Source organism: Brassica oleracea, chromosome C1 (assembly GCF_000695525.1).
Source record: "Brassica oleracea var. oleracea cultivar TO1000 chromosome C1, BOL, whole genome shotgun sequence".
Taxonomy (NCBI): Eukaryota; Viridiplantae; Streptophyta; class Magnoliopsida; order Brassicales; family Brassicaceae; genus Brassica; species Brassica oleracea.
The window spans coordinates 9,193,374-9,219,335 of NC_027748.1; the positions used below are offsets into that span (position 1 = coordinate 9,193,374).

The 25,962-nt window shown below is 36.4% G+C and overlaps 6 protein-coding genes across 13 annotated transcripts in view; 1 reads left to right on the forward strand and 5 right to left on the reverse strand.

The window, feature by feature from the left end:
* Positions 1-1,619: 1,619 nt before the first annotated feature.
* Positions 1,620-3,353, reverse strand: LOC106318119 (peptide methionine sulfoxide reductase B5-like). 2 transcript variants are annotated; one of them, XM_013755975.1, is made up of 3 exons: positions 3,013-3,352; positions 2,054-2,210; positions 1,620-1,957 (listed from the first exon to the last, which is right to left on the reverse strand). In XM_013755975.1, exons 1-3 carry the CDS (start codon positions 3,297-3,299, stop codon positions 1,799-1,801), a joined length of 603 nt encoding a protein of 200 aa, XP_013611429.1. In that variant the 5' UTR covers positions 3,300-3,352; the 3' UTR covers positions 1,620-1,798. The 2 variants fall into 2 exon arrangements, with proteins under 2 accessions (XP_013611429.1, XP_013611439.1); XM_013755985.1 differs by having other exon boundaries at positions 1,843-1,947; positions 3,013-3,353.
* Positions 3,354-4,068: 715 nt separating this feature from the next.
* Positions 4,069-5,046, reverse strand: LOC106318129 (15.4 kDa class V heat shock protein). 2 transcript variants are annotated; one of them, XM_013756002.1, is made up of 3 exons: positions 4,986-5,046; positions 4,696-4,871; positions 4,069-4,536 (listed from the first exon to the last, which is right to left on the reverse strand). In XM_013756002.1, the coding sequence occupies exons 2-3, from the start codon at positions 4,787-4,789 to the stop codon at positions 4,262-4,264; spliced, it is 369 nt and encodes a 122-aa protein (XP_013611456.1). In that variant the 5' UTR covers positions 4,790-4,871; positions 4,986-5,046; the 3' UTR covers positions 4,069-4,261. The 2 variants fall into 2 exon arrangements, with proteins under 2 accessions (XP_013611456.1, XP_013611449.1); XM_013755995.1 differs by lacking the exon at positions 4,986-5,046 and having other exon boundaries at positions 4,648-4,871.
* A 507-nt stretch (positions 5,047-5,553) lies between these two features.
* Positions 5,554-10,304, forward strand: LOC106314120 (pentatricopeptide repeat-containing protein At4g21880, mitochondrial). Of its 4 annotated transcripts, none has more exons than XM_013752055.1 (16): positions 5,555-5,808; positions 5,867-6,013; positions 6,085-6,696; positions 6,775-6,954; positions 7,062-7,138; positions 7,706-7,813; positions 7,898-8,011; positions 8,183-8,278; positions 8,405-8,503; positions 8,584-8,703; positions 8,794-8,898; positions 8,981-9,145; positions 9,252-9,379; positions 9,469-9,547; positions 9,697-9,914; positions 10,033-10,304. In XM_013752055.1, the coding sequence occupies exons 1-16, from the start codon at positions 5,682-5,684 to the stop codon at positions 10,208-10,210; spliced, it is 2,553 nt and encodes an 850-aa protein (XP_013607509.1). In that variant the 5' UTR covers positions 5,555-5,681; the 3' UTR covers positions 10,211-10,304. The 4 variants fall into 4 exon arrangements, with proteins under 4 accessions (XP_013607526.1, XP_013607509.1, XP_013607515.1 ...); XM_013752061.1 differs by having other exon boundaries at positions 5,873-6,013; XM_013752068.1 differs by having other exon boundaries at positions 5,682-5,808; positions 7,062-7,123.
* Positions 10,305-10,310: 6 nt separating this feature from the next.
* On the reverse strand, positions 10,311-12,404 carry LOC106314142 (zinc finger MYND domain-containing protein 15). Its single transcript, XM_013752078.1, has one exon. It carries the CDS (start codon positions 12,213-12,215, stop codon positions 10,326-10,328), a length of 1,890 nt encoding a protein of 629 aa, XP_013607532.1. The 5' UTR covers positions 12,216-12,404; the 3' UTR covers positions 10,311-10,325.
* Positions 12,405-13,997: 1,593 nt separating this feature from the next.
* Positions 13,998-15,414, reverse strand: LOC106297116. Of its 3 annotated transcripts, none has more exons than XM_013733406.1 (2): positions 15,344-15,414; positions 13,998-14,944 (listed from the first exon to the last, which is right to left on the reverse strand). In XM_013733406.1, exon 2 carries the CDS (start codon positions 14,940-14,942, stop codon positions 14,133-14,135), a length of 810 nt encoding a protein of 269 aa, XP_013588860.1. In that variant the 5' UTR covers positions 14,943-14,944; positions 15,344-15,414; the 3' UTR covers positions 13,998-14,132. The 3 variants fall into 3 exon arrangements, with proteins under 3 accessions (XP_013588860.1, XP_013588853.1, XP_013588864.1); XM_013733399.1 differs by lacking the exon at positions 15,344-15,414 and adding an exon at positions 15,183-15,280; XM_013733410.1 differs by lacking the exon at positions 15,344-15,414 and adding an exon at positions 15,034-15,141.
* Positions 15,415-24,207: 8,793 nt separating this feature from the next.
* Positions 24,208-25,962, reverse strand: part of LOC106297633 — a 4,216-nt gene continuing 2,461 nt past the window's right edge. Inside the window, exon 3 of the mRNA XM_013733839.1 lies at positions 24,208-24,663. Coding sequence (XP_013589293.1) covers positions 24,320-24,663 — 344 coding nt within the window. The 3' untranslated portion in view covers positions 24,208-24,319. The remainder of the gene's footprint in view (positions 24,664-25,962) is intronic.

Below are 25,962 nucleotides of genomic sequence, written 5' to 3' on the forward strand. Positions count from 1 at the left end.
AGCAAGGAACAAGAATGATCTACACTAAAACATCCTAGAACTAACCTAATCACCCTTAATCTCCCTAACCCATGAATTCAAAAGGTGACTACTCACTAATCTCCATGATTCCTCTTAAACCCATATTGGATTTCAGATTAATCATATAGAGAAATAGATAAGAAATCAACAAGAACACAAGATGAAAGCAATGAAATCTGAATCAAAAGAAGTTTTACTAGTTGTTCTCCAGAAAAGAGATTATCTGCCTCCAATGGCTTACCAAAAGTCCTTAACTTAGGTTTAGGCAATGTAAAACAACAAAACAAATGACCAAAAGGCCCCTGAAATAACATAAAAATCGTCCAAGCAAAACACGCGGAGCGACCTAGCATAGCCGCTCCAGGAGGTCGCTCCCGACGCGTTTCTTCGTGTCTCGCCCCGTCAAAACGCGAGCGACTTGAGCTGGTCGCTCTGGCTGGTCGCTCTGGCTGGAGCGAATTGAGATAGTCGCTCTGGGCTGGTCGCTCTGGCTGGGAGCGACCTTGGTAGGTCGCTCTGAGAGGTCGCTATAGGATGCTCGAACAGGGTGGATATGCCTCTAGTAAATTGGTCGTAACTCGTTCATTACATCTTCAAATGACTTGAAACCACTTCCATTAGAAAGCTGACTCAATTTGCTGTGTCTCCACAAAATCTTAGCAACAGAAAATTTTTCTAAAGGCTCCATCCATGCTCATCTTTCACCCCCTTTTGGATCACAATGCTCCCAAACATCTTAAATCACTCCATGGCACACTCTAACACCTAATAAGGACAATGAATGCAAAATGCAACCTAGACATGGCTAAATCCTAATCTATATGATGAAAATGCTCATGGATAAATGGATAAAACAATGAAAATATGCAAGACATCAAGCCTCCATCTTTGTTCTTCATCTCCGCAATGATGAATGTGGCTTCAACGCGACTCATGTGAATCAACAACATATTCAGCACTGGCTCTGTTTGTATTTTAGAAGAATATAAATGGGCCAACTTTGGAAGCCCATTATAAATCAGCACGTTGACGAGTACAGTAGGTTATTTTCATGTGAGTTAACATTACCACAATAGTTATACGAGTGCACCAGTTCCAAACCACCATCAGTTTTGTTCGTTTTGAAAGATTCACACCATCACGAGTCACAAGTTTTGGAAATGCATTTCATTCCTCACTGTAATCGATCAACGGCCCAAACGCCCAAGAATAGTTGTACAAAGGCCTATTTAGAAGAATATATAACAAGACATGGTCCTTGTACCTTTCTTCTCTTACATTTGCCATCCTCAAAAACCAAAATAGTCAACAATAATGATATCTTGCCACCTTGTGGGCTCTCTCGCACGTGCGCTACCTTTTCATCTTACATCATTTTCTTTTACTTTCATAGTTTTGTACCAATCTTATGTTCAGTTTCTTCAAGAAAGTAAGGTTGTACGTTTAATTTATAAACTTATAATAGAACGTATGGTTGTTTTCGTTAATAGAAAGAATGGTTTTTAATTCAAAAACTCTTGTCGAGTTGAAAAGATACACATGTACTCAGTGCCGACCCTGACCCAAAGCACAGAATGCTCCAAGTGATTTTTAAGATATCTACAAAGAAGTGAAGTTACTTTATTCGCCGGTTTGTGTAAAATCTTATGTATGATTATGACAATACCAAGAGTCTCAAGACTTTTGATTGAACGACATTAGTGGAACTGAACACTGGTTACAACGAGCAAGACACACAAGAAATAGACAGAAGCATTACACAACACAAAGTACGTTATTACAAGTCTTGATTCCCTGGTGCGAACTTGAGAGAGATACTATTCACACAGTGTCGCTCATCGGTAGGTGTAGGGAAACCTTCTCCTTTGAAAACATGGCCGAGATGTCCCCCACAAGCCGCACAAGTGATCTCGATTCTTCTCCCATCTGGATCAGGCTGAGTTTAACATGTAAAAGAAAAAGATGTTTTCAACAGTTTAGTTTCTCAAATCATGAGCTGTGATAATGATCTCTCTTGGTTTGATAATCTTACAGTTCGGTTTATAGCACCGGGAAGGCCGTCAAAGAAAGCAGGCCAGCCACAACCGGAGTCGAATTTGGTGGCGGATTTGTAAAGAGGAGTCCCACATCCTGCACAAGAATAGATGCCGTCTTCGAATAGTTTGTTGTATTCTCCTGTTCCTGGATATCTACATTTTAAATGTGTAGATAGTTAGAATAGTGATGTTATAGTAACTTGGGACCGCTACACTATACTTCAACCACCAAGAAAGACCATACCAAATCAAGAGACAAGAGTAAAGAATCAATTTTTATGTCTCAAATAGAAAACCGACCAGAGACAACTCGTAAAGAGTAAGGTTCATAGCAACTAAGACGATCCAGATACTACAGAAACAGAGTTTTAATGTGAAAGGAAAAAAAATAAAAAAGTGAAAAACTTTCAAGATTCATTGATCCTTTAACCACAAAGAAGATTCTAGATGAAGTTCTTTTGCTTATTAAAGTTCGAGAACTAAGAAAGACCGTTAAGGCAGACGGCACAACAAATCAAGACACAGTATTAAGAAGCATTCTCATGTCTCACAGAAAAATTCGACTTGAGAAATATCATAAGAGTAATGTGTCATTGAAAACTTTGTAGAAAGCTTTAATCTTAGAAAAAATCTATTGAAAGCTTTAATCTTTCAGAAAATGTGCCTCCTGTATCGTTACATTTAGTGATCAGGTATAACAAGTTTATTCCACAAAACAGTCACTCACTGCCATCAACTTTCATGTGAGATGCAGATGCAACTACATATCCAAATAACAAAACACACTGTGATAATCATATATCCACTAACAACGTAGAACCATACTGTGTGCATCATGAGAAGCATCTCAATCCACTGCATAAGAGACTCATCTAATGAGAGACTAAACTTCGAAATGCATTCTCCAACAACAATGCTATTAACAAACACACTCAAAAATAGATACTCCTCTTACTCGGTGCCTTTCTGCCTCAGGATCCTGAATTGCTCAGGAGACAGGATCGCACGCCACTCTTCCTCTGGCTTGTTGACCGATCCGGGAGCAGGAGAAGACATTGCTGTGATACGACCACCGTGGAAGCCTCGGCTAAGAAGACGGAGCGGAGGAAATGAGGAAGGAGAGGCGGAGAGAGGAAGGAGGTTAGGATTCGCGAAACGAGTGATTCTGAGGGAGAGAGAAGGTCTAACGAAGGCTCTGATGGTGGTGGCTGAAGATGATGATGAGATGACGTTCAACGCCATTGTTGCTCTTTTATCTCTTTCGTTCTTCGGACAGAGCTTTCTATGTATTTCTATTTTTTTTTTTTTTAAGTTTTGTCTGGAATCTTCATTAGTATGGGCCTAATTTATAAAGCCCATAAGGCTAGTCTCCACTCATGCCAAGGCCAGAGTGTAAGTGGAGAGTGTGAGATGATCCTCTTTAACAAAGGCTCCTCTTTTAAATATGTGAAGAATCCTTCTTTTGCAAGAAGACCTTTCATGAAATGAAACTGGTTTGTTTCTGTGGAAGTAAAAACGAAAATAATTAGATTTAACACTTCAAAATATTCACAATGATAAAGTTGAGCTAGTTGATGATGTTTTGAAGTTCAACAAGTTGCACCAAGAACTTATTACTATGCCTTCATCTACATGCTATGAGAAGCTTATTACTTATTGTTGGGACTCTAATGAGGTATTTGCACTCCCTTCTGTTGATTTTTTTTTTTTTTTTTTTTAAATTCTGGTGAACTCTCCAGTCCATTCTCGGCAGCTGACCGGTGATCATTCTTTTATAGCATAGGTGGGCACTGCTCTTATCAAAGTTCGGTGTTAAGCCTCAAATAGGTAAAAGAGTAATGAAATGGAGGTTGGGTTTGTTCCTCCAAATCTTTTCCAAGTTGACTTCCTTAACTGCCCTAACAAGCTTAGGCCATTGGTTCACCAACATTATCCTGGGCCTCAATTGTTTCAAAATCAATTTTTGCGTTTGCGTTTACATGACCAATAAAAATTTAAAAACCATATACAATGAGTAAAGACCAAACAATTCTCATGGAACCATTTTTTACCTTTCCTTTTGAAGGCACAAACTTAGGATTTGGATTAATATATAAACTGCACACAGCAGTTAAGTACCAATAAAAGATTAGAAACCAGACTTTTTAAAAAGCAAAGATCAAACTAGTCTTGACAGAAGGAAGAAAGAAACAAAAGCGACTTGTTTAAGCAGCTCTTGCAAGAACTTGAAGACTTTCAGGAACATCAGAAGGATCAATAAAGAAACTCCTCCTTCTCAAAACCACCTTTGGTACACTCACAGTCAACACACCGTCTTCATAACCAGCTGATATTCCGGTTATATCTATCGATTCTGGTAACCGGAATTTCCTCTTGAAACTCCTAACCGTTGGGACCGGCGATCTATCCGTGGTCTCCGTGCGTATGATTAAGTATATAGAATCTTCGATCTCCACTTTTATCTCCTCTTTCCTCAAACCTGATTCAAGAATTAAAAAAAAAAACAAAAAACATTAAGATGATCTTAAAAAAAAATGTGTGGTAGTGAATATATAATTGAGGGATTAGTTAGTTATATTATTTCATTTACCAGGAAGATCAACAGAGAAAATGTGAGAATCTGGAGTCTGAGACCAACGAATATGATTCTCTTGAGAAACTTGGTAGCCATTAAGAGCTCGTGATGATAGAAGATACTCCCATGGTGTCAATTGAATCCTCTGAAAATCCATTATTTTCTCTCTCTTTTTTTTGCTTGTGGATTGATTTTGGATTATGGCTCCTATTTATAGTAAGTAAACAGATGCCACCCACCTTGAAACAATCAGTAATGAAAGAAGTGTTAAAAAAAACACTTTAAAAATCGATATAATTTATTAAACTGAAAAAACAGCAATCTTGTCGAGTGAAATGTGGGGTTCTTGATACCTTTTTTTGTGCAACGTGGGGTTCTCGATACTGTGGATGAAGAAATACTTGCTAAAGCCTAAAATGATTGTACTTTAAAGTTTGATGGTAAGAGACTTTGGTTCTCTTGATATTGTCACTGTCACTGATGACGGACCACTAAATAAAACCATGGTTCCCTGCAAATAAAATGATCTAAATTGTGTTCAATATTTTGTCACCAAACTGATCCTAGCTTAAAGCTCACGAAACAATAAAATTTATATAAAATTTTAGTGCAACAGATTGTTGACATACAATTTTAAAAAAAATATTGTAGGTATGGCTAAGTGTAACTTTCAAAAATAATAAAATAACTATATCTCATACAAATATTTCCAACCACTCATTTGCTTCGACCGCCCAAGTTGCAGATATATATATTATATACCACCACTTGATATTTTACAGAATAAAAAATATATATTTTTGTCTTCAAAATTTTCAAAGAGGAAATTTTACAGGACGGTAAGAAAAAAGAGGAAAATTACAGGACCCCTGTTAGTGTAAATATTTACTCAAACCTACAACCCTCAGTTTAAACAATTAATCACATAAATGCCACTAGTCTCGAACACGAAACATTGTGAGAGGGTTTTACTTTTATCAAAGGGGTTTTTCTAATCACACTCTTCGAATGAATCATCTTCTCCTCTAGGTCGTCGTACGGTCGAAGAAATGGGTTTAAGGAAGGCAAAACACAAACTAAGCGCCATCTTCCGCGTAGCGATGAGAAACGCCGCTAAAAAACCTCCAGCCGAAGCCGTCGCCGGAGAGTATCCCGAGATGGATTTTATTGGCCAAGGTGCCTCCTTTTTCTTCAAATCTCTTCTTTTTAGAAATAAAAATCTGAACTTTAATAGGAACAGAGTCATGGAGTTCGTTTCCGGACATTCTCACGCCGCTTAAGTCTTTCATGGATCCATCCAACACTGGACAACAAGGAGGTAACACTCTAGTGATGCGTGGAACGTCGTCACTCGCGGGTCTTGTCTCTTCTGGCTTCGGTGGTATGTAGCCCTTCTCTTGCGTTTCATTGATTGTGTGTTAGTCAAGTTGATACCTTTTTGATTGGTTTCAGTTAAACCTCGGAAAAGAAAAGACGATAATGATTTTTCTTCCAAGAAGAAGACATTGGAGTTGTCAGCTTTCTTATCCGGGAAACTCCCTCCATCTACAAAGAAACAACACGTGGCGCGTGGAAGGTTACAGTTCGAGACCTTCAAGAAGAACCAGTCACAGCTTATGAAGAAGCTCTCTAAAGGATGCGCTCGGAAGCTGGGGCAGGAGACCACGTTCGAGGTGTTGTTTAAAATGGGGAAAGAAGCGGGCGAGAGAGAGTACAACGCCAGGATTCAGCTTTGCGTGGAGAACGCGAGGAGAAGCAATGACGCGGAGTATGTGCTTGATCAAGTTGGGAAAGCTATTGAGTATTTGAAGGAGATGAGGCAAGGAGGGTTCTCTATAAAGGAAGGGACTTACGGGCCGCTTTTTAGGTACTTGGTTGATATGGAGATGGTGGAGGAGTTTCAGATTTTTGAAGAGTTTATTAGGGAGGCGAGTCCTGAGTCTGTTGAGAGGCTTGTTTACTATGAGATGCTTCTTTGGATTCAAGTGAATGATGAAGAGAAGATCCACGAAATTTGTAATACGGTTGATGATAGTGGGAGGATAAGTTTATCAACCCTACAAGGTATGCCATACGCAGTGTTGATATAAATATTCATGTTGCTTTACTCTGAAAGTAACTTTTTTTGGTTTTGGTAAACAGAATATCATTTGGTTGCACTGTGTGAGAAAGACAGAAAGGAAGATCTTCAGAAGCTTTTAGAGATTGTCGACATAACAAAAGTTTCTTCACCGGAAGTTTTGAAAAGCATGTTTGAATACCTTGGAAACTCGCTATTGGAGGCTGTTGCAATGAAGCTACTTTTGGAACTAAGAGACTCTGGTAAATGTGGATATAAATCAATTGAAACAATCATTTTATAGTGGTGACATGTTAAATCTCTTGCGAGCATCTTATAGCATTGTAACATGGTTTCCTAACGTTTCCAGGTGAAGTGGAGGCAGTTTCAAATCTCATATTTAGCTATGCCTCCTGCATCCCAAACTCCTCGGTGAGGTCAATTCTGGTTAGTACTAGTATGGCGATTTTTGTTGATTGGCAATGTTTCTTGCACCCAAGTCTCGTCCTAGATCTTAACTAGTACTGAAATACATATCACTTGGGTATGTTAAGTAATATGAATCTAAGCTTCCTGTGATAAACTGGAGTCTGCTTATTAAAATATTATATACATATCCTTGATCCATTGAAATATTCTAGCTAAATATTATCTCTCTTCATATACTTTAGTAGTGCTGACCACATACACAACACATTTATTATTTACAATCCTGTAGGTCTGGAGATTGTTAGGTCTCAACATGCTTTTCATGTTGGGTATGCTACTACAAATTTAGCCAGTGTTCTTGAAACGATCCAATATTTGTGTTGAATATCTATGCCATTTTTCAATGTAAAATTAAAGCAGAGTAATTCAGTAACTTCTCATTATTATTGTTTGGAAATGGTAGCAGACTCCATTTACAGAAACTGAGATAAATTTTACTCAGCTCTCTCAAGTAGCACCAAGTCGTTAAAGGTTCTTTTGAAGATAGCCTGTGACTCCTAACCGTCCATATTTTGGTGGCTATAGGTAGAGGATGCCATATTGAAGTTTAACAAGTTGCACGAAGAACTAGATATTGTGCCTTCATCTACATCCTATGAAAAGCTCGTTGGTTATCTTTGTGGCTCGAATGAGGTAATGTATTTGTACGCTTCTTTTAATGTCAACTTCCATTTTTAGTACCCTTCATTTACTAATGATATGTTCTCTGTGTCATAGGTGGCCACTGCTCTTGATGTAGTTGAAAATATGTGTGAAGCAGGACTCGAAATATCGGAAAACATCCTACATTCATTATTAGATGCCATTGGCCAGATTCTTGAGTTTGATTTGGTATAGACCTCCTTTCTTTTGAAGCATGTTCCTTGGGTTTCGTTTCAATATTTTTTCTTCTTATACCAGCTTCATTACCTTCTCTACGTCCAATAGAACAGCTAATTAGGCTGGCCAGTGATATGCCCTTGAGAGATCACCAACATGTCTTTCTCATACTCATGTTCGCAGGTACAAAGAATCCATTCAATCATGAGCAACAAGTGTGTCAAGCCAAACAGTGAGACTTTCAGGAGATCGATAAGTTTGTGCATAAGAATCAAAGATGTAACTTCGTTTCTAACTTTATCAGCTTCAGTTGCTATCCGTAGTGAACTTCATCGCTAGAAAATGAGTATGAATGTGATGTTTCTCACAGATGCAATGTTTGCTGAACCTCTCGGTTTTGTGCAGTTTGAAGGTGCATATAATATGCTTGGTAATTTGAAGAATTTTAATTTGGCTCCGAACTCTAGCATGTACAATTCTATTATGGTGGGATATTTTCGAGAGGTAATTAGTATCCTATGCTCTCTTGTCAATCATTCTCCTTTGAGTCGTTTATGACAAGAGGATTCTGTATGGTTTTGAAGAAAAATGTGAACAAGGCCTTAATGGTCCTCAAGGAAATGAAAGAAGCTGACGTTAAAGCTGATTCTGTGACGTTTAGCTATCTAATAAACTATTGCGACCAGGAGGAGGCTATTGCGGAGGTAATCATATTATACCTGATGCATGCATTTATAGTGGTGAAAGATGAGTAAAATATAATTTGTTTCTTTTTTTTTAATTCTTTTTAAAAGTATTATAAGGAGATGAAGCAAGCAGGAATTCAAGCTAGTAAGCACATTTACATGTCCCTCATAAAAGCATATGCGTCATGCAAACAATTTGAGAAGGCAAAACAGGTAGGCATGCGTATTATAAAAAGTTCCCAAATGATTATATTCATAAATTAGTGTAAGAACGCAATCTTTGTTCTTATATTAGGTGCTCTTGGACCAAGAAGTACCGACAAAGGATCACAATGAGCTGAAAAGTATTCTTATACATGCTCTGGCATTAAATGGAAATATAACAGATGCCTTGAGTATTTATGAAGAAATGAAGGAAGCTGGTTGCCACGTAGACCCAAAAACTATTATAACTCTTATAGTAAGTTTATACTTTAATCATATTGTTTTACTCATAAGTTAGCCGAGTAATAGTGAACTAGAGATACCATTACGTACTGCAATGAACTCGAGTTATTTTTCTGTAGGATCACGCTGATTCAAACGAAGAGTTGACAACGTTGGCTCAACTCGCTCATGAGCTGAATGATTCTAAATATTGGATAGATGGTCTCTTCAAAATTGTCGTGTTTGCTGTCCGCAACAATAAGTCGTGGTACAGTGAATTATGCGTGCTCTATATTATTGTACTCCCGTCATTGTTATTATTGTATGCTTCATCCAAAGTTTTTTTTTTTTGTGTAGCTCTATTCTTGATTTGTTGAAGGGGACGAAAAACGACTTGTTCAAGGATGACATCGCTCTGGAATATTGGTTGGAAGAGGTCCGAATCTATTTATCTCACACGTCTTAAAAAATCTTTGCAAGTTCTTCTCTTGTTCTTATTGTTAACTAGTGTTCTATAACCAGGTGATGTCTCAAATGACACAACGAAATCCTGTATAATGTTATGCATCTTATTGTTGAAACCAGCTGTTTAGGTCAATAGCAGAAACAGAGCCTAGTGATGTGAAGCTAGGGCTGGACTTGTTGAGCTTTATGAAGGAAGAGCTTGGGTTATGTCCTTCAAGAAAATGTCTAGATTTTCTTCTACATGCTTGTGTCAATGCGAAGGATAAGCAGACCGCTCTAGTGATATGGAAAGAGTACCAGTTTGCAGAACTCCCTTACAATGTCCTCAACTATCTAAGGCAAGTGCTCTTTTGTCTCTTCTAATAATCCTTGTCCATTTGAAAATCACAATTATCTAAGAGAGTGGTTTTACTCTTGGTAGAAGAGTAATGTGTTCTTGGTTTTATGGTTTTACAGGATGTATCAGGTGCTAGTGGCTGCAGGAGATTCAAAAAGTGCAAAGGAAATAGCATCCAAGATTCCTAATGATGATAGAGATGTTAAATGTGTAATCAAAGAAAGCAGTGTTGTATTTACTCCAAAACCGAAAAATAAAACGACGAAAAAGAAACGATTATCTTGCCAAGCAAAGTAGGATCAATCAGATCATCAGTTACCCCAATTGTATGAAATGTTGTACAGGAATGTACACAATTTTGCCACTAGAATGGCTGAGTTTTTTTTTTTAATTGCGACACTTACAGTTTTTTTTATGTATTCACCCCAAGGATGAAGCCGTTATTGTAACAGGGAAGATTGCTGGACTCTGCAAAAGTCCTCACAGGTGAGTGGAAAGGGTTAGGAGCAACCGGGTGAGAGATATTCAGCCCTGCATTACGCAAAACCGCCTTCGCATTGCCGCAAGCATCTTCTGTCTTATCAGTGAAGAAACCAGGGATGCGCAGATTGTTCACTGCCTCAACTGCTCCTGACCAGCTTGAGTACCTGTCCAGGTCACAGTTCAAGGCTACAACGATGTCTGGTGATGTCAGGTATGTTACCTCCTCTTGGTACAAGCCTTTCACAAAGCTCACCTTGACTCTGCTGTTGTTTGTTGCTATTGTACCAGATAAGTCGGATGGAACCTCAGGTCCGACCATTATGATCTGCACGGTTCCTGTACCATTAAGTAAGTGATCGATCTCTGCAAATGCTTTGATCCAGTCGAGTTCTCGTTCTGGACCTAAGTAATGGACAGTCACTTCTTTCCCTTTGAGCAACAGGTTCTTGGAATGGGTGCTTAGTGTTGTTAATATGTGGTAAAGGGTTAAAGGGTATGAGAGAATGTCAGAAACAGGGCTTGATGGTGGTAAACACCTAACATCATAGTAATCTGACCAATCTGACAAGAAGATCATACCCCGTGAACGCTCTTTCAGATTCTGAATTGGTAGATCCTGTGGATAATCACCGTCCTGAAGCCCTCCCCATGATTCAGCATCTGAGGAAGAGTCTTGTAAGAGCCCAAAAGGACCCTGAGAATAGCAACTGCATTGTCTTCTCCACATTCCCTTTTTGTGGACACCCAAAGATTCAAGCCATTCACATGGGTTTTCAGCATAGCACGAGAAAGAGAAGATGTTCATCTTGAGCTCTTCTTCTCTACCCATCATAGCTTCATAGAGATTACAAACACTTCGATGCATCTCTCTCCAGTGCCGTTTCTCACATTCTGAACCACAGTAGATGGTTGCACGGCAATGACTACAGCAAACAGACTCATCTCTATGAACAGCTTTGTCACACGTTGTGCACTTTCTTAACCCCACTTCTGTACCTTTGGTCATGCCTGAAGCTAGCTCCAGTTCATCATCATCGCGTGTCATTACCACAGTTTTATTCCACTCCTGCTCATATGATTGACCAGGCGGAAGCGAAACCGTGACAGCAACGAAATCATGACCTTTAAACATCTCTGGTGGCCACTGAACATCAACAGTCTCTATAAAAGGCGAAAACTTAATCATCCTTGGCAGCCCCTTGACTTGCTTCTCCTCTTGAAGAAGCAATGGATGAACCAAAGAAAGAGCTTTCATTACAGCAAACACAAGCCTAAGCTCTTCGAGCGTCGGGTTTCTGAACTGGAGCTCACCAGAGGTTATACACCGGGCAACATCGATAACCGGAAACCGATCAGTTCCAGAGACTTCTAAAGACAGAGACTTGACCATTCTCTTGTTACAAGGAAGCATCAATGACTCAACCTCATAAGTAACTCGTAAAACCTCAACATTAGGAACTCTAGCCATTTCCCTTGAATCATCATCAGTCATCTTCAGTGCATAGCTCGTAGATCTATACATATAGATTGCTATATCACCACCATCCCCTCCTGTGAACTGAACACACTGAAAAGGCTGTCTCTTTCCCGACCAATCAGAGTCTTTTCCCACCCGGACACCGAACAAGTGACCTGGTCTGAGCCTCTTCCATGGCTCACTTCTGTATAAAGAAGCTGAAGCTCTGAAAATGAAATGGATCACGTTGGGAGAAATACCTTCAACTTTCATGAGGCAAACACCTGATCCAGGTCCAAGACCCGGACCTGACCCGAACTGATCCTGAAATCTACCAAACAAGTTCTTCAAATGCAAATCCATTCTTCAAGCTTTCCCCCAAAAGAGTAGTCAGATCTGAGTGAAAAGGAGCTCTGTTCAGAAGAGTTGTTTCAGTTTCTAAAAGCAAAGCAGAGAAAAACAAAACTTCAGATGAATTTGAATTCTAGAAGAAGGCAAACTATGGTTTTTGTGCAGTTAAAACGGTCATGCCTCAACCGACAAAACAAAAGTTAAAAAGTAGTGTATATATATTTGAAAATTTCAAGAAAAAGAGTTTAGAGGTGTTATTATATCATAGAGTAGGCCTCGGCGTTTTTAACTCAACCCGAAGTACCGAAGTACCGACTTTAACCCGAACCAAAAAAACCGAAACCGAATCCTAACTGTTTTACAAAAATATCCGAATGGGACTTATGAACTTATTACTTTGGACTTTGGTTATAATACGAATCGAACCGAAATCCGAATTAGGATCCGAAGATATCCGAAATTAGCTAAATATGTTAATGTTTTTATATATATTAATGTGATTTAGATTAGGCCTGAGACTTATTATCCGAGATCCGGATTCGATCCGAGATCTGCTCCGGATCCGCTCCGAAAATAGGATATCCGGGGTGCCCGGATCCGAATCCGGATAGTAAAATCTTGGATCCGTGCAAACCGAATCCGGATCCGGATATCTTAATTTTTAGGTCCGGATATCCGGATCCGGATCCGTATTTTTAAAATACATTAAATTTTTAAATTTTATTAATATTTATATTTGATATATTAATATTTCTACATGAATTAATCTTATAATATTATATTTTAGTTTTTACAATATTATAAACATATATAAATATATTTATAAATATTTAATTTATGTATTATATTAAAAAAATTAGTATTTTTTGTTAAAAAATTATTTTTAATTATTTTGACGGATCCGGATCCCGATCTGGATATCCGCGGATAATAGAATATCGAGACGGATATCCAAAATCCGGATATCCGGAAACCACAAATCCGGATCCGGATATTAAATCCACGGATCCGGATACCCTAAATTTTTTGGATATCCGGATCCGTCCCAGGGCTAATTTAGATATTTTAGAGTATTCAAAATATTTTTGTAGTTTGTTTTATTTGTTATTTTTAATACTTTTTAGTTAATTTAGATATTTTAACTAATTTTTAATTAGATTTGTAACTAATTTATATATTTTGAAATTTTTTGGGTCAATTTTTGAAGTTTTTAAAAATATATTTTTGTACGATTTTAAACATTGGTTAAATCCGATCTGAACCGAACCCGGAAGGAACCGAACCGAATCCGATCCGATAGTAAGTAAAAACCGAATGGTACTTATGAACATAACACCGAAAATCCGAAAATCTGAATCATCCGGACCGAAACCGAACGGACCACCGAACGCCAGGCCTAGAGTTCCTACAATAAAGTGTATACTTAATGGGTAATTGACATCTGATGCTATTTCATCAATTCTTTCTTTTTTTTTTAGAATTATTACTTTACAGCCGACAACAATATTTGCACCATACCATATCATTTTACAAAATTTTCATTTTATACTAAATATTTTATCTTAGTTTTTTTCAATTAGTTTGTGCATAATTAATTGTTATTAAATCATTTTTTTCTGGAAGTTGAACACTGTACCTGCTAATGTAGAAGTGTTAATGATAACTTAATCTAAACAACTGCACTACAAAGTTTCCACTGTTTCATCAGTATATGCAACTAATTTATCTAGATATCCTAAAATGCTATTTAGTTACATTGTTGTATCCTTGTTAGGATTTAAAGGAAACAAATGCTTGAATAACCAGAAGAAGAAATAGTTTTACAACAAATACTGAACACAAATGTTTTAAACAAACAAGAAAAAAACAGAATATGCAATGGAGAGTCTGAATATCTATAAAATAACAGAACGGTGTTCATTTTGTTAATTAAGGAACTGATGGAGCTGCTTCTTCCTCCATGGCACAGTCAACCTTCTTGCCTTCTCCTTCAAGCAAATTCGCTATGAAGCCACTCTTGGACACAGAGCTTTTAGGATCTGTCTCTTTGTCTCCACTCATTACCGTCTTGTTACCAAGCTCTAGCCTAAGCTCCTGCGGAACTTTCTCCACCGGACCAACAGGTTCCTCAACACCAAACCCACGAGCCTCACCAGGAGGTTTCTGTTGCTCTGTGGTCTCTTTCTGCGCCAGGACAAGACTCTGTTGAGAAGCCACCACGGTCGCCTCCGGAGTTGGAAAAAACTCCAGCAGAGGAGTCGCAGCTTCTCCTTCCTCCATGACTCCATCTCTCTCCTCCATCACAGCTTCCTCGGGCTCTTCGTCATCGCTCTGATACGGCACTAGAGACAACGGTCGAGCAGATTCACAGATCTCCACATCTTCCGTTGCCTGATCATTACGAGGGAGATCAGTTTGGTTCTTGATCCCTTCTCTTGCGAACATTTTAACGTGAGGAGCCAAGTCGTTCTCAGGGGTTACGGGAGTGACTTTCCCCTTCTTGAACACGAGACCTCTCAGCTTCGTGTCACTGTCGTTCATCTTGACATTGAGGAGGTACCCCGCGTCGAAAGATCCTGTCGCCGCACCTGAAAACGTCTTACCAACCAGGTTAATGTTTTCTTGTTGAGGCTGTGTTGTGGTTTCATCTTTGCGCGGACGACCTCTCTTTCGCTTCGCCAAGAGATCATTGGCAACAGGTGGAGGTGAGCTTGTGGTGGCTAGATTCAATGGATTCATTTCTACAGACAACATCAAAAACAAACAAATTAATGAGTAAATATATCAAACACAAAGTTTTATTGCACAAAGACAAGTGTGAATTATTTACATGGCAAATCTACAAAACATTCTATAGGGTTTCACACTGATTCAATCTAAATCTAATTGTTGTATATTCATCATGGAACTGATTTAAGACCATATCAGAAATATGCTAGAAACCTAAGAATCAATAGATCCATGTATCTAACAGAATACCATTTGCTCCCGAAATCGACCGGATCGGCCGATAAAGTATAACAAAAAGAAATCAGGATAACAAACTATAAGAAATGAATGAAGATCAGAAACACTAAACAAAGAAATTATATTTAAAACAAAAACAGATCAACTTTTGTATGATTAAACAAGATAAATACCAAAAAAATTTTGGTCAAGAAATGTAGATAAGGATCTAAATATTTTCTTTGAGTTGTTCTCTCTTGTGGTGTTTGGTTATACGTTCTCCTTTTGATTTATAAACAACTTATTATGGGCTTATAATAGGCTTTTTTCATTAGTACTAAATTTTGTCCATATTTAGTTAAATGACTTCAGTGCTAAAAAAATATCTTACTTAACTTTTATTACTAACTAGAGGGTCGCACAAAATATTGTTTTATTGTTGTTAAAAATAGGCATGGGCATAATATCCGTAACCCGAAATCCGAACCGAACAAGAACCTAAAAACTCGATCCATATCCGGTCCGAAATGTAAAAAATATCTGAATGGGTCTTGTAAGGTGGTACAAAACATATCTGAACCCGAAGTGTTATTAACCGAACCCGAACGGGTAACCCGAAAAACCGAAAAAACCGAAAAAAATCGAAAAAATATCCGAAGAAACCGATCCGAATGTCCAAAATAATATATAATATAATTATATGAAACATGAATATATACTTCAAATATTCAATTTCGTATTTATTTTGATATGTTATCTAACAATAAGTATTTAAAATTTAAATAACTACCTTAAATACTTAATTATATATAAATAAATATATATTTCTTATGTTTTACTTTTAAATTTTAGATTTTCTTTCGAGTATATCCGAACCGATCCGATATAACCCGAATCCGAATGATATATGATTACTTTATGGGTTCCATGATGTGATACAAAACTGACCCGAACCCGATGTGTTATATCCAAACCCGATCCGTACTTGCAAATTTACTAGAATGAGACCTAGGAGGTATTATAAAAAAGAACCGAAATCCAAAAAATCCGATCCGAACGCCAACGGGTACCCAACCGCCCATGCTTAGTTAAAAGTATGAATTTTTGGATAATGCAATTATGTGATCACTTTTATTTGTTAAGAACGTTATTTGGTGTTTTTATTGTGTTATGTAATAGTGATATGTTAATATATTTTGTCTTTTTTTTTAATAATGTGTTTTGTCTGTATAGTAGTAAAGTGAACCTCTAATGTAAAAATATATTGAATTTCAATAACTTTGCATTTATGCATTTGTTGATTCTAAGATTAACGGTTTCAGCGTCAAAATTGTCTTTTATTTTTTTCATATTTTTGAACATTATAACTTTCAAGATGTTTTTACCTTTTTCCCATATTTTGACATTGAGCCTTCAACATCTATGCATTTTGTTTACCTTTCTGGTATGCGGTGTTTCTCATCATCACCGAAAAAGACTCACCTCATGCTCTTGTTCTTTATCGCCTTCTTCACCTTGAGAATTCTGGTATTTGTTGTAAATCGGGTTTAGGAGTTCCCAGTTGTGCGGTTGTTTCTCACGTCGTTTTAGGCTGCTTCATTCAATATTGGATGCTCCTATTCTTCCTTAGATTTCAGCTGATGTTAGGAACTGCATCTCTTTGGGTTGGGTCAAAGTTTAGTCGTCTTTGAAGTTGTTTTCCGCGTCGTTGGCTTACCATTGATACTCTCTTCTCGTCTTGGTTTTCAAGATATGGTTTTTGGTGATCTGGCTTCTATAGCTCGAGGACGGCTCCACGATTTGATGATTTCGTTTTGTCTACTCTTCCATTTATGTTCCTTCATCTCATTGCAGCTTTCATCACTGCTTGCGTCTCTGTGACTCTTCTCTTTCGCCATGTTTGTCACTCCAGGTTTGGATAATGTTCTCCTCCGAGTATGCTCTGTAGATTTGGAAGATTGTTTCTGGTCTCAAGTTTGGGCTCATGTTTCTCGGGGGTTGGCTTCTGTTCTCCCTCACTCATGTTATTCTCTTCTTCCCTTACTTCCCTTAGTATAAGTATGCGATATTAGTCTCTTGGAGCTTTGGTCCCTTCTATCCAGAGCTTTGTGGTTCTTTACCGGCATAGGCGTCTTGTCTGTGCTTGTTTAGTTTGTGAGGTGCTTCTTACCTCTTAGCTGGTGGTTGTGCTTATCGTTCGTTATGTATGTTTCTTCCTGCTTCGTGGTGATTTTGGCCTTATGTTGATTATTCTTCCTCTAACCCGCTTTCTTGATTCTTTGCATTGGTCCTTGATCACGCTCATTTGTGTTTGAGGGATTGTTTTATCTCAATATTATCTTTCTACATTTTACTGACTTTTGATTGTTCTGGCCAAGACATTCTATGATAAAGTGGGGTAAGTTAGTTTTCGTTCTCGATCGCTTTGAGCTATGGACCTTTATTGAGTTAGTGTTACTTTGGCATTTTTTTCTCTGTGATCATGGAGGTTTTATGTTTAGATTATATATTCTGCTTTAGTTTGGTTAATATTAAGATAAATATATAGTTGTAAATAAAATAATAGAAAATAGTAAAAAATAATAGATAGCGAAAATTTATGTTATTTTTAGCTGTGAATAAATTAAATATTTAAAATTCATTTATATTTTTTTACTTATTTCTTTATTCGTTTTGCAACTTTTTGAACAATAAAATAGATTAAAATAGATTATCAAACTTCAAATGATGATGGTTAGTGTGAGAAGGATTAGATAGTGTATAATTAGAAAATAGTGAACCAAATTGCAATAATCTAAAAGAATAAGGATCTAAAATGTAAAAAGACAAAAAAGAGTACACATGTCAACAAACTCATCTTCCACATGTCATAAGAAGAGAGAAAAATCTACTTTATATATATATATACTAGTGGTATTCCGGCACTACGCACCGGGTTCATATGTTTTATTTTCACATGAATTTATAAATCATTTATAGTCTTATTAAAGAAAATATGCTCAAAATATGAAAATAAAAATATCTTGAAAGAAAATGATATTTTTTTTGATCAATTTGATATTGGTTAGCGACCGTAGTGTATTATTCTATTTTGAAGTTGATTAATTCAAAGTAGAATACCTTAATTCAAAGTAGAATATAATAAGTGGTTGTGACTAATTGTCTGGTGAGAGAACTCATAAGAAAGAAGTAGTTCATTATTCATTTTTTGGTTGTTTGTGTGAGTTCAAAGTTGTAAGCAGCGTAAGGTGTTATACCTATGTTTTATAGACAGTGAGTTTAAGTTATCGATTTTCTTGGATTTTGTAACATTTTGTTTAAAGGACCATTTATTTCAGAAGCGTTTGATTTATTGAATCAATAGTTTGTAATGAATTGACTGTTTGCTTACATTACAGTTTTAATTTTTATCAAGATTATCTATAAATATTTATATTTAGTGTGGATTTGTAAGAGAGCATCACAATTTTGAATTGGTATTTTATACATTATGTATGAATCATTATTCTTGTTTATTTTTCATGAATTCTTTCGATTGAAATTGTTTGATGGTAAAATATTTAACTTTATTTCGTTGAGTCAAGTTAAATTTCCTAATGAGATTGTTAAGATGGTTTAATAGAGCTATGTTCTTTTTTATGGATTAGTCTTTAATATATTTTCTGTTAAGTCATCTACTTTTATTTATATTTTATGGGTTTCTTGTCAAAAAAAATTATAATGCGGTTTTCCGTTTAGACTCTGCAAATATGTACTATTAAATTTATGCTTGCAATTTTTTAAGAAATCACATTTATTTTGTGTGTTATATTTTTGTTTTATTTATTATATCATATTTTATTTTATTTTCTCAACTTTGAATTTTTTAATTTTTTTTGTTATAATTATGTGTTAATTTTGGGTTTTGGGTTGAATCATTTTCTTGTTAATTTTATTTAAACTCGATGAAACTAAAAAGACAATATCATAAATCAATTTTCCATCCTTTTGTTTTTATAAAATTTTCTTTTATTATTGGAATTTTTATATTATTGAATTATATTATGTATTGTCACTAAATTATTATTTGTTGGCTAATTTTATATTTTTAAAACTCTGTTGACTAATTTTTCATTAACCTTTTTGCTCTTATAAGAAAAGTCAACTCAGTATATATATCAATGAACTCTTATTGTTTTAACTTAGATACAAAATTAAAATTATAGTGCTCTCAATTACATATAATTATTGTTGTAAATATATAAGGTCGAAGTACTGGGTTTGTCCATCATGATGTCACATCTAATATTGGGAAAAATTATACACTTGTTTAGCATAATATTTCTTAGAATATGTATTAATGAAAATTGTGCCAAAAATACTACAGATATATTTATCATACAAATAAAATTCTTTTTTGTGATTTTAAATTATACACTTTATTATTATTATTATTATTATTATTATTTTGCTAAAAAAATATAACACTTTATTATTTTATGTAATACCAATATAAATAATTATTAATTACAAATAATTACTAATATAATAATAAAAAATAATTCCCTATTAAATATTTCTTGAACCGTGACCAATCTCAGGCTTTCTTTTCCTTTATAAACTGTAATGCAAGATTTATAAGAGATAAGGAACAGAGCAATAGTTTGTAGCAGAAGGCGAGAAGAGTTTTGTAGAAGTTGAAATCTTGTTGATGTGTGTGTTCTCAAGACCGTCAGTGAAGGTGAGTGTAGTTGGCGGTTGTTTGTTTTGTTAATGGTCATCGTTAAATAACATAAAGGTGGTGTTATAAGCTGACGGGAATTTAAATCATTAGAATCATAAGTTACATCGAGTCTAAAGCAGCCAAAATGAAAGGAAAAAAGTGAGCTCATATGTGATTACAGAACCAAAAATCATTATCTCAGAAAGTAGAAGAGATCGATGACTAATACTTGTAAAGAAAATCAAGACTGCCAGAGATCTGTGATTCTAAACCCAGCAACTCCACCAGGCCCTCCTATTGCTGCATGTTAAAGTATGAACTAAAAAGGGCAAAAACATAAGAAAATATGTTTGGAGTATGACTTGGAGAATGTATACCTTGAGACTTTTATTGGACACTGATTTTCCAACATAATAAAACAGCTTTTGACAACCATCACTTTTAGACAGTGCTTGACCCGGGCTTGCTGAAGCCGAAAAATCCCTGACCCTTTCTCCACATGTTTTCAGTGATGCACTTCAGAGATCTAAGCATCATAACTTATTTCAGATGGAATCTGTTTTTTCAGCAACTTTTGAGAAAAGAAAAAATAAGTGTAAAATATATTTTGAACATGTCAATACTGTTATAAGTTTAGAGCTGGCATTACTAAATTCATATAGATGACAAATCTCTAGACTCTGCATCAGGAGAAACATAATAACCATGTGAAGCCTTCAGACAAGATCTTAAGATTTAAAGCAACAATAGAGAATGGTAATAGGTGTAACTTAATTAAGCAACTGATTTTCTTTATCTGGCTGGCTGCCAACAGAACAACAGTTCTGATAAGCGTAATCCATGTTTCTCGCAAGATGGTAGATAAGCAGGAGCTATCTGAAAAAAATCCAAACATAAAGAATACACAATAAGTGATAAAAGAAACGGTACCTGGCAAGTCAAAGAATGAGAAGAAAGACTTGATCATAGACAACTCTATGGAGCTCTTCCATGTTATTTCACCCAAATTCGCTGCTCCTCATGTGCAAGAACTTCTGCTTCATCGCTTCCATATGTGAATTAGTTCATCACGTGTGCAACAATCCTAACAACACAAACAAAAAGTATTGCCATGGATCCGATAAACAATATTGTATTCTCAACGGAATCAACAACCGTCTTGCCTAGCCGGGCTCTTTGAAACACACTTCTAGCGCAACTTGCATCGCTTCATTACACAATGCCGAATTAGGGTGAAGGAAGGCTGAAAAAGTTACAGCTTTGGTTAGGATTAAAATCCAATGGCCTCAACTTCACAAAATCACCACGGAGCTTCTGCTCAGCCTCCTCCGAAACTCCTCTCCGCCTTGGAGTCCGTAATCCGCCATCTTGATTGAATCCTGTCAACATATGAAAACTAAACCGGAGGTATATCAAATGTCTAGATCTCTTGGACTTTATAATTGTTTCTTACGATCTGAATTTTGATTCATTCTTCTGCGTTTGATACTAATTGCTGATCGTCCCGGATGTACAGTAATGGTTGTTAGAACAAACTATTCTTCTCGATCTCGTTTGAGTTGTGGTGGCCATCGTCGCACCTTATAACCTTCAGCCTGTTACTGTGGGATGGAAGAGGTCGTTTTAGACGTTACAGGGAGGTGAAAGGCATCTCGAAAGTTTAGTCCGTAAGAAGAAGAAGAGGAACCAGAGGAAGAGGAAACCTAAATATTGACGTCTTTTTCCATTTTGTTTAAGTCCATCTGCAATAAAAAAAAATTATTTACAAAGCCCATCGGCAATCAGAAAGCCCAGTACAAACATTGGGAACAAAACGCAATTTCGGCTTATGTTTAAGAGTGACACGTGGCGGCGAAAAAGTCTCATCTGTCTGAGAAGGCAGATATGTCAACTTTATTTATAAAGAATATAGTCTTATTTTTTGTTCGAATAACATTCCAAAAATCTTTTTAACCACTAAACAGGTTTGCAAAATCATGAATACAATTATTTTTTAAAATAATGCCAAAAATATGGACTGGCTAGAATTCATCAATTCTTTTTAGAAATTCACAAATGTATTGTTTCCTAAAAATTGGCAGTAGTGAAACAACCTGAATTTAAGTTTTAGTCAATTTTGACTACACGATAAATTTTTAAATAACTATAATTTGATTATCATTTTTTTTACTAAAGCTTTATTTTTACTTTAATTTTTAATAATTTAAATCTGTTACTTCAAAAAATGTGTTAGTTGTAAAACAAACCAAATTTAAGTTTCTAGTTAATTTTGAATAAACAATAAAATTGTAAATAAAAATAAAAATGTAATTTGAATAAAATTATGAAAAATATTTTAACCACTTAACAGGTTGCCGAACTCATAAATTCAAAAAACAAATTAAATAATGACAAAAATATGGACTGACTAGAAAACATCAATTTTCTTAAGGAATATCATATATTTATTATTTCGTAAGAAAATTGACTTGATATATATAAATCCAGTTTATTTTATTACTAAAGAGTTATTTTCAGTTTTTGACTTTTAATAATTCTAATTGGTTACTTCAAAAAAATGTGTTAGTAAAGAAACAAACCTAATTTAAGTTCTAGTTAATTTTGACTAAACGACAAAATATATTTAAAAACTAAAACTGTACTTCGATTTATAATTTGGTATATTTATTACTAAGAATTTTTTTTCACTTTTTAATTTTAATAATTTTAATATGTTTCTTAAAATGTGGTAGTAGTGAAACAAGCCGAACTTTCTAATTTTGACTAAACTATATATTTATATTTTTAAAACTGTAGTTTTATTTATTGTATGGTTTATTTTATTACTAAAGTGTTAGTTTTACTTTTTGACCTGTAATGATTTTAATCTGATACTTCAAAAGAATGTGTTAGTAGTGAAAACAACCCGAATTTAAGTTTCAAGTTAATTTGGCAAAACGATAAATTTGTACAATAAAAATAAAACTGTAATTTTGAGTAAACAATAGAAAGTCATATAACTTATGGAGTTACTTATTAAAATATAAAACAATATTTATTAGAAAATATTTTTCTTACAACAATAAAAAAAATTAAACTTGACTCTTCCTTTGTCTTTTATACAAATTTTTGAATCAAAACTTATAAATCACCACGAACTAATTCTTATTTTGAATATTACCAAATAAGTTCTTCAAATGAAAATCCATTCTCCAAACTTTCTTCAAAAGAGTAGTCAAATCTGAGTGAAGAAATCTGTTTGTTCAGTTTCTATAAGCAAAGAAGAGGAAAACAAAACTTTCAGATGAATTTAAATTCTAGAAGAAGGCAAACTCTAGTTTTGGGCATTTAAAACGGTCATGCCTCAACCGACAAAACAAAGTAAAAAGCATTATCCATGCATATTTAAAAAATTTAAGGTAACAGGTGTTATACAATAGATTGTTCATACAATAAAATGTAACTTAATGGTTAATTGACATATGATGTCTTTTATCTACGTTTAACTGTATCACCTGAGCCATTCTATGAAGATCCACATTTATCTGGGTTTACTTGCACCATGTTGAAGATTGCTTATAAATCTTTCCTCGTATTATGTGTATAATTGATTAATAAATCATTATTCTCCGGAAATTGAAACATGGACTTTCTGGTATAGAAACATTAATTAACCATTAGTCAAACCACTAAACTAAAGAGTCTTCTACTAGTATTTCATCAAAATTGTTTTTTGAAAATTGTTACTTTACAGCTGACAATTATTTTTGCATCATCCCAAACAATTTTACAAAATTTCATTTATGCTAAATATCATATGTATTTTCAATTAATTTGTGCATAACTGTTAAATAATACTGTATTTTCTGAAATTTGAACACCTGCTAATGTAGAATTCTAACGAACACAATCAAAACAACTGCACTACAAAGCTTCCACTATTTCATCAATATATGCAACTAATTTATCTTTTTCTTTTCGTCAGTAGCTCATGTATACCAAATTCTGATCGAAAGAGAAGTTATTCCAAAGAACAACTCCATCCGACTTATGTCTCCTTTACATATGAAAATAAAACGTTTTTGGTTTTAGCTTCCTTTGCTAGTGCAACTAATTTATCTACATATCCTATAAACCTGTCTCTAGGCATGTGCCTAAAGCACATTTACACAGGGCTCAGAATTTTTTTTTGCAAACTTTAGTTAAAGTTTGGGGCACTTTACGAAAATATTAGAGCTCATTTTTACAGAATGCATGTGTTAGTTTTATAAATTTGCACATGGGACGGGCTAAAATGTTGTTAATTACTTTGTGGTATCCTTGTTAGAGTTTAAAAAAAACAAATGCTTGAATAACCTGAAGAAGTAACAGTTTTACAACAATTACTGAACACAAATGTTTTAAACAAACAACTGAAACAAGAGAAAAACAGAATAGGCAATGGAGAGTCTGAAGATATAAAATAACAGAACGGTGTTCATTTTGTTAACTACGGAACTGATGGAGCTGCTTCTTCCTCCATGGCACAGTCAACCTTCTTGCCTTCTCCTTCATACAAATTCGCTATGAAGCCACTCTTGGACACAGATGTGTTAGGATCTGTTCCATTTTTGTTGTCTCCACTCATTATCATCTTGTTCCCAAGCTCTAGCCTAAGCTCCTGCGGCACTTTCTCTACCGGACCAACAGGTTCCTCAACACCAAACCCACGAGCCTCACCTGTAGCCTCTTCTTTCTGTGCCAAGGCAAGATTCTGTTGAGAAGCCACCACGGTCGCCTCCGGAGTTGGAAAAAACTCCAGCAAAGGAGTCGCAGCTTCTCCTTCTTCCATAACTATAAGCCTTGTTGGGGATAAAGTTCATGTCCAACAGTAAGCCCCCCAGTTCGTTGAGAGAGATGTAGTTGATCTCAATGAATTTTACGAAAAGGGTTTATAAGAGAATGGACTCAGTGCTTTACCCATGTCGCAGACGATTATCATGAAATTGCTGTCATGGTTAGGTTGCCATAGATGAAGTGTCATAGACGGACCGTCTCGGGCGAGTTTTCATCGACATAATTCTGATTCCGATTAGACTTCTTACTCCGGGATGGTTGCGCGAACGATCTGTGAGGACAGTGTTCTGAACCACCGAGCAAGTTGTCATGGATGAATTGTCAATCGACAAACTGCCAAAGACAAGTCGCCATAGACATCATCTATGAACGTACCGCCACGAGCAAACCATCACAATCAAATCGTCACGGGTGGACGTGTCTTCGCGGTATCACGTCATGCTCGAGACTTGCGAGCAATCTGAGTGACTGCGAGAGAGCGATCCGAGCCGAGTGACTACGAGAGAGCGAGTCGAGTGACCGCGAAGAACAAGTCGAGTGACCGCAAGGGAGCGAGTCAAGTGACCGCAATGGAGCGAGTCGAGTGACCGCGAGAGATCGAGCCAGGCGACTGCGTAGATCGAGGTGAGAGAACGCTCTGCGCCGAGTGACGACAGAACGGTCGAGTGACGACAAAACGGTCGAGTGACGAATCGTCGGTCGAGTGAGGACTCGTCGGTCGAGTGACGACTCGTCGATCGAGTGATGACTCGTCGGTCGAGTGACGACTCGTCGGTCGAGTGAGGACTCGTCGGTCGAGTGACGACTCGTCGATCGAGTGACGACAGAATGGTCGAGTGACGACAAAACGGTCGAGAGACGACTCGTCGGTCGAGTGACGACTCGTCGATCGAGTGATGACTCGTCGGTCGAGTGACGACTCGTCGGTCGAGTGACGACTAAACGGTCGAGTGATGACTCGTCGGTCGAGTGACGACAAAACGGTCGAGTGACGACTCGTCGATCGAGTGATGACTCGTCGGTCGAGTGAGAACTCGTCGGTCGAGTGAGAACTCGTCGGTCGAGTGAGAACTCGTCGGTCGAGTGAGAACTCGTCGGTCGAGTGAGAACTCGTCGGTCGAGTGAGAACTCGTCGGTCGAGTGAGAACTCGTCGGTCGAGTGACGACTCGTCGATCGGGTGACGACAGAACGACACGTCAACTCCGCGAGGAGAGAGAGATCTGAGCAACTGCGAGAGATCGTTCTGCGCCGAGTAAGGAGAACGAGCGAGTGACCGCGAGAGATCGAGCCAAGTG

Coding starts and splice junctions, on each gene's coding strand:
- LOC106318119 (XM_013755975.1), bottom strand. CDS start 3,299: ATGGCGTTGAACGTCATCTCATCATCATCTTCAGCCACCACCATCAGA. Junction 2,211..3,012: donor CTGAGGCAGAAAGGCACCGA/GTAAGAGGAGTA, acceptor TTTAAAATGTAG/ATATCCAGGAACAGGAGAAT. Junction 1,958..2,053: donor CCGGTGCTATAAACCGAACT/GTAAGATTATCA, acceptor TGTTAAACTCAG/CCTGATCCAGATGGGAGAAG.
- LOC106318129 (XM_013755995.1), bottom strand. CDS start 4,789: ATGGATTTTCAGAGGATTCAATTGACACCATGGGAGTATCTTCTATCA. Junction 4,537..4,647: donor TTTCTCTGTTGATCTTCCTG/GTAAATGAAATA, acceptor TTCTTGAATCAG/GTTTGAGGAAAGAGGAGATA.
- LOC106314120 (XM_013752055.1), top strand. CDS start 5,682: ATGGGTTTAAGGAAGGCAAAACACAAACTAAGCGCCATCTTCCGCGTA. Junction 7,814..7,897: donor ATCTTTGTGGCTCGAATGAG/GTAATGTATTTG, acceptor TCTGTGTCATAG/GTGGCCACTGCTCTTGATGT. Junction 9,380..9,468: donor GTCCGCAACAATAAGTCGTG/GTACAGTGAATT, acceptor TTTTTTGTGTAG/CTCTATTCTTGATTTGTTGA.
- LOC106314142 (XM_013752078.1), bottom strand. CDS start 12,215: ATGGATTTGCATTTGAAGAACTTGTTTGGTAGATTTCAGGATCAGTTC.
- LOC106297116 (XM_013733406.1), bottom strand. CDS start 14,942: ATGAATCCATTGAATCTAGCCACCACAAGCTCACCTCCACCTGTTGCC.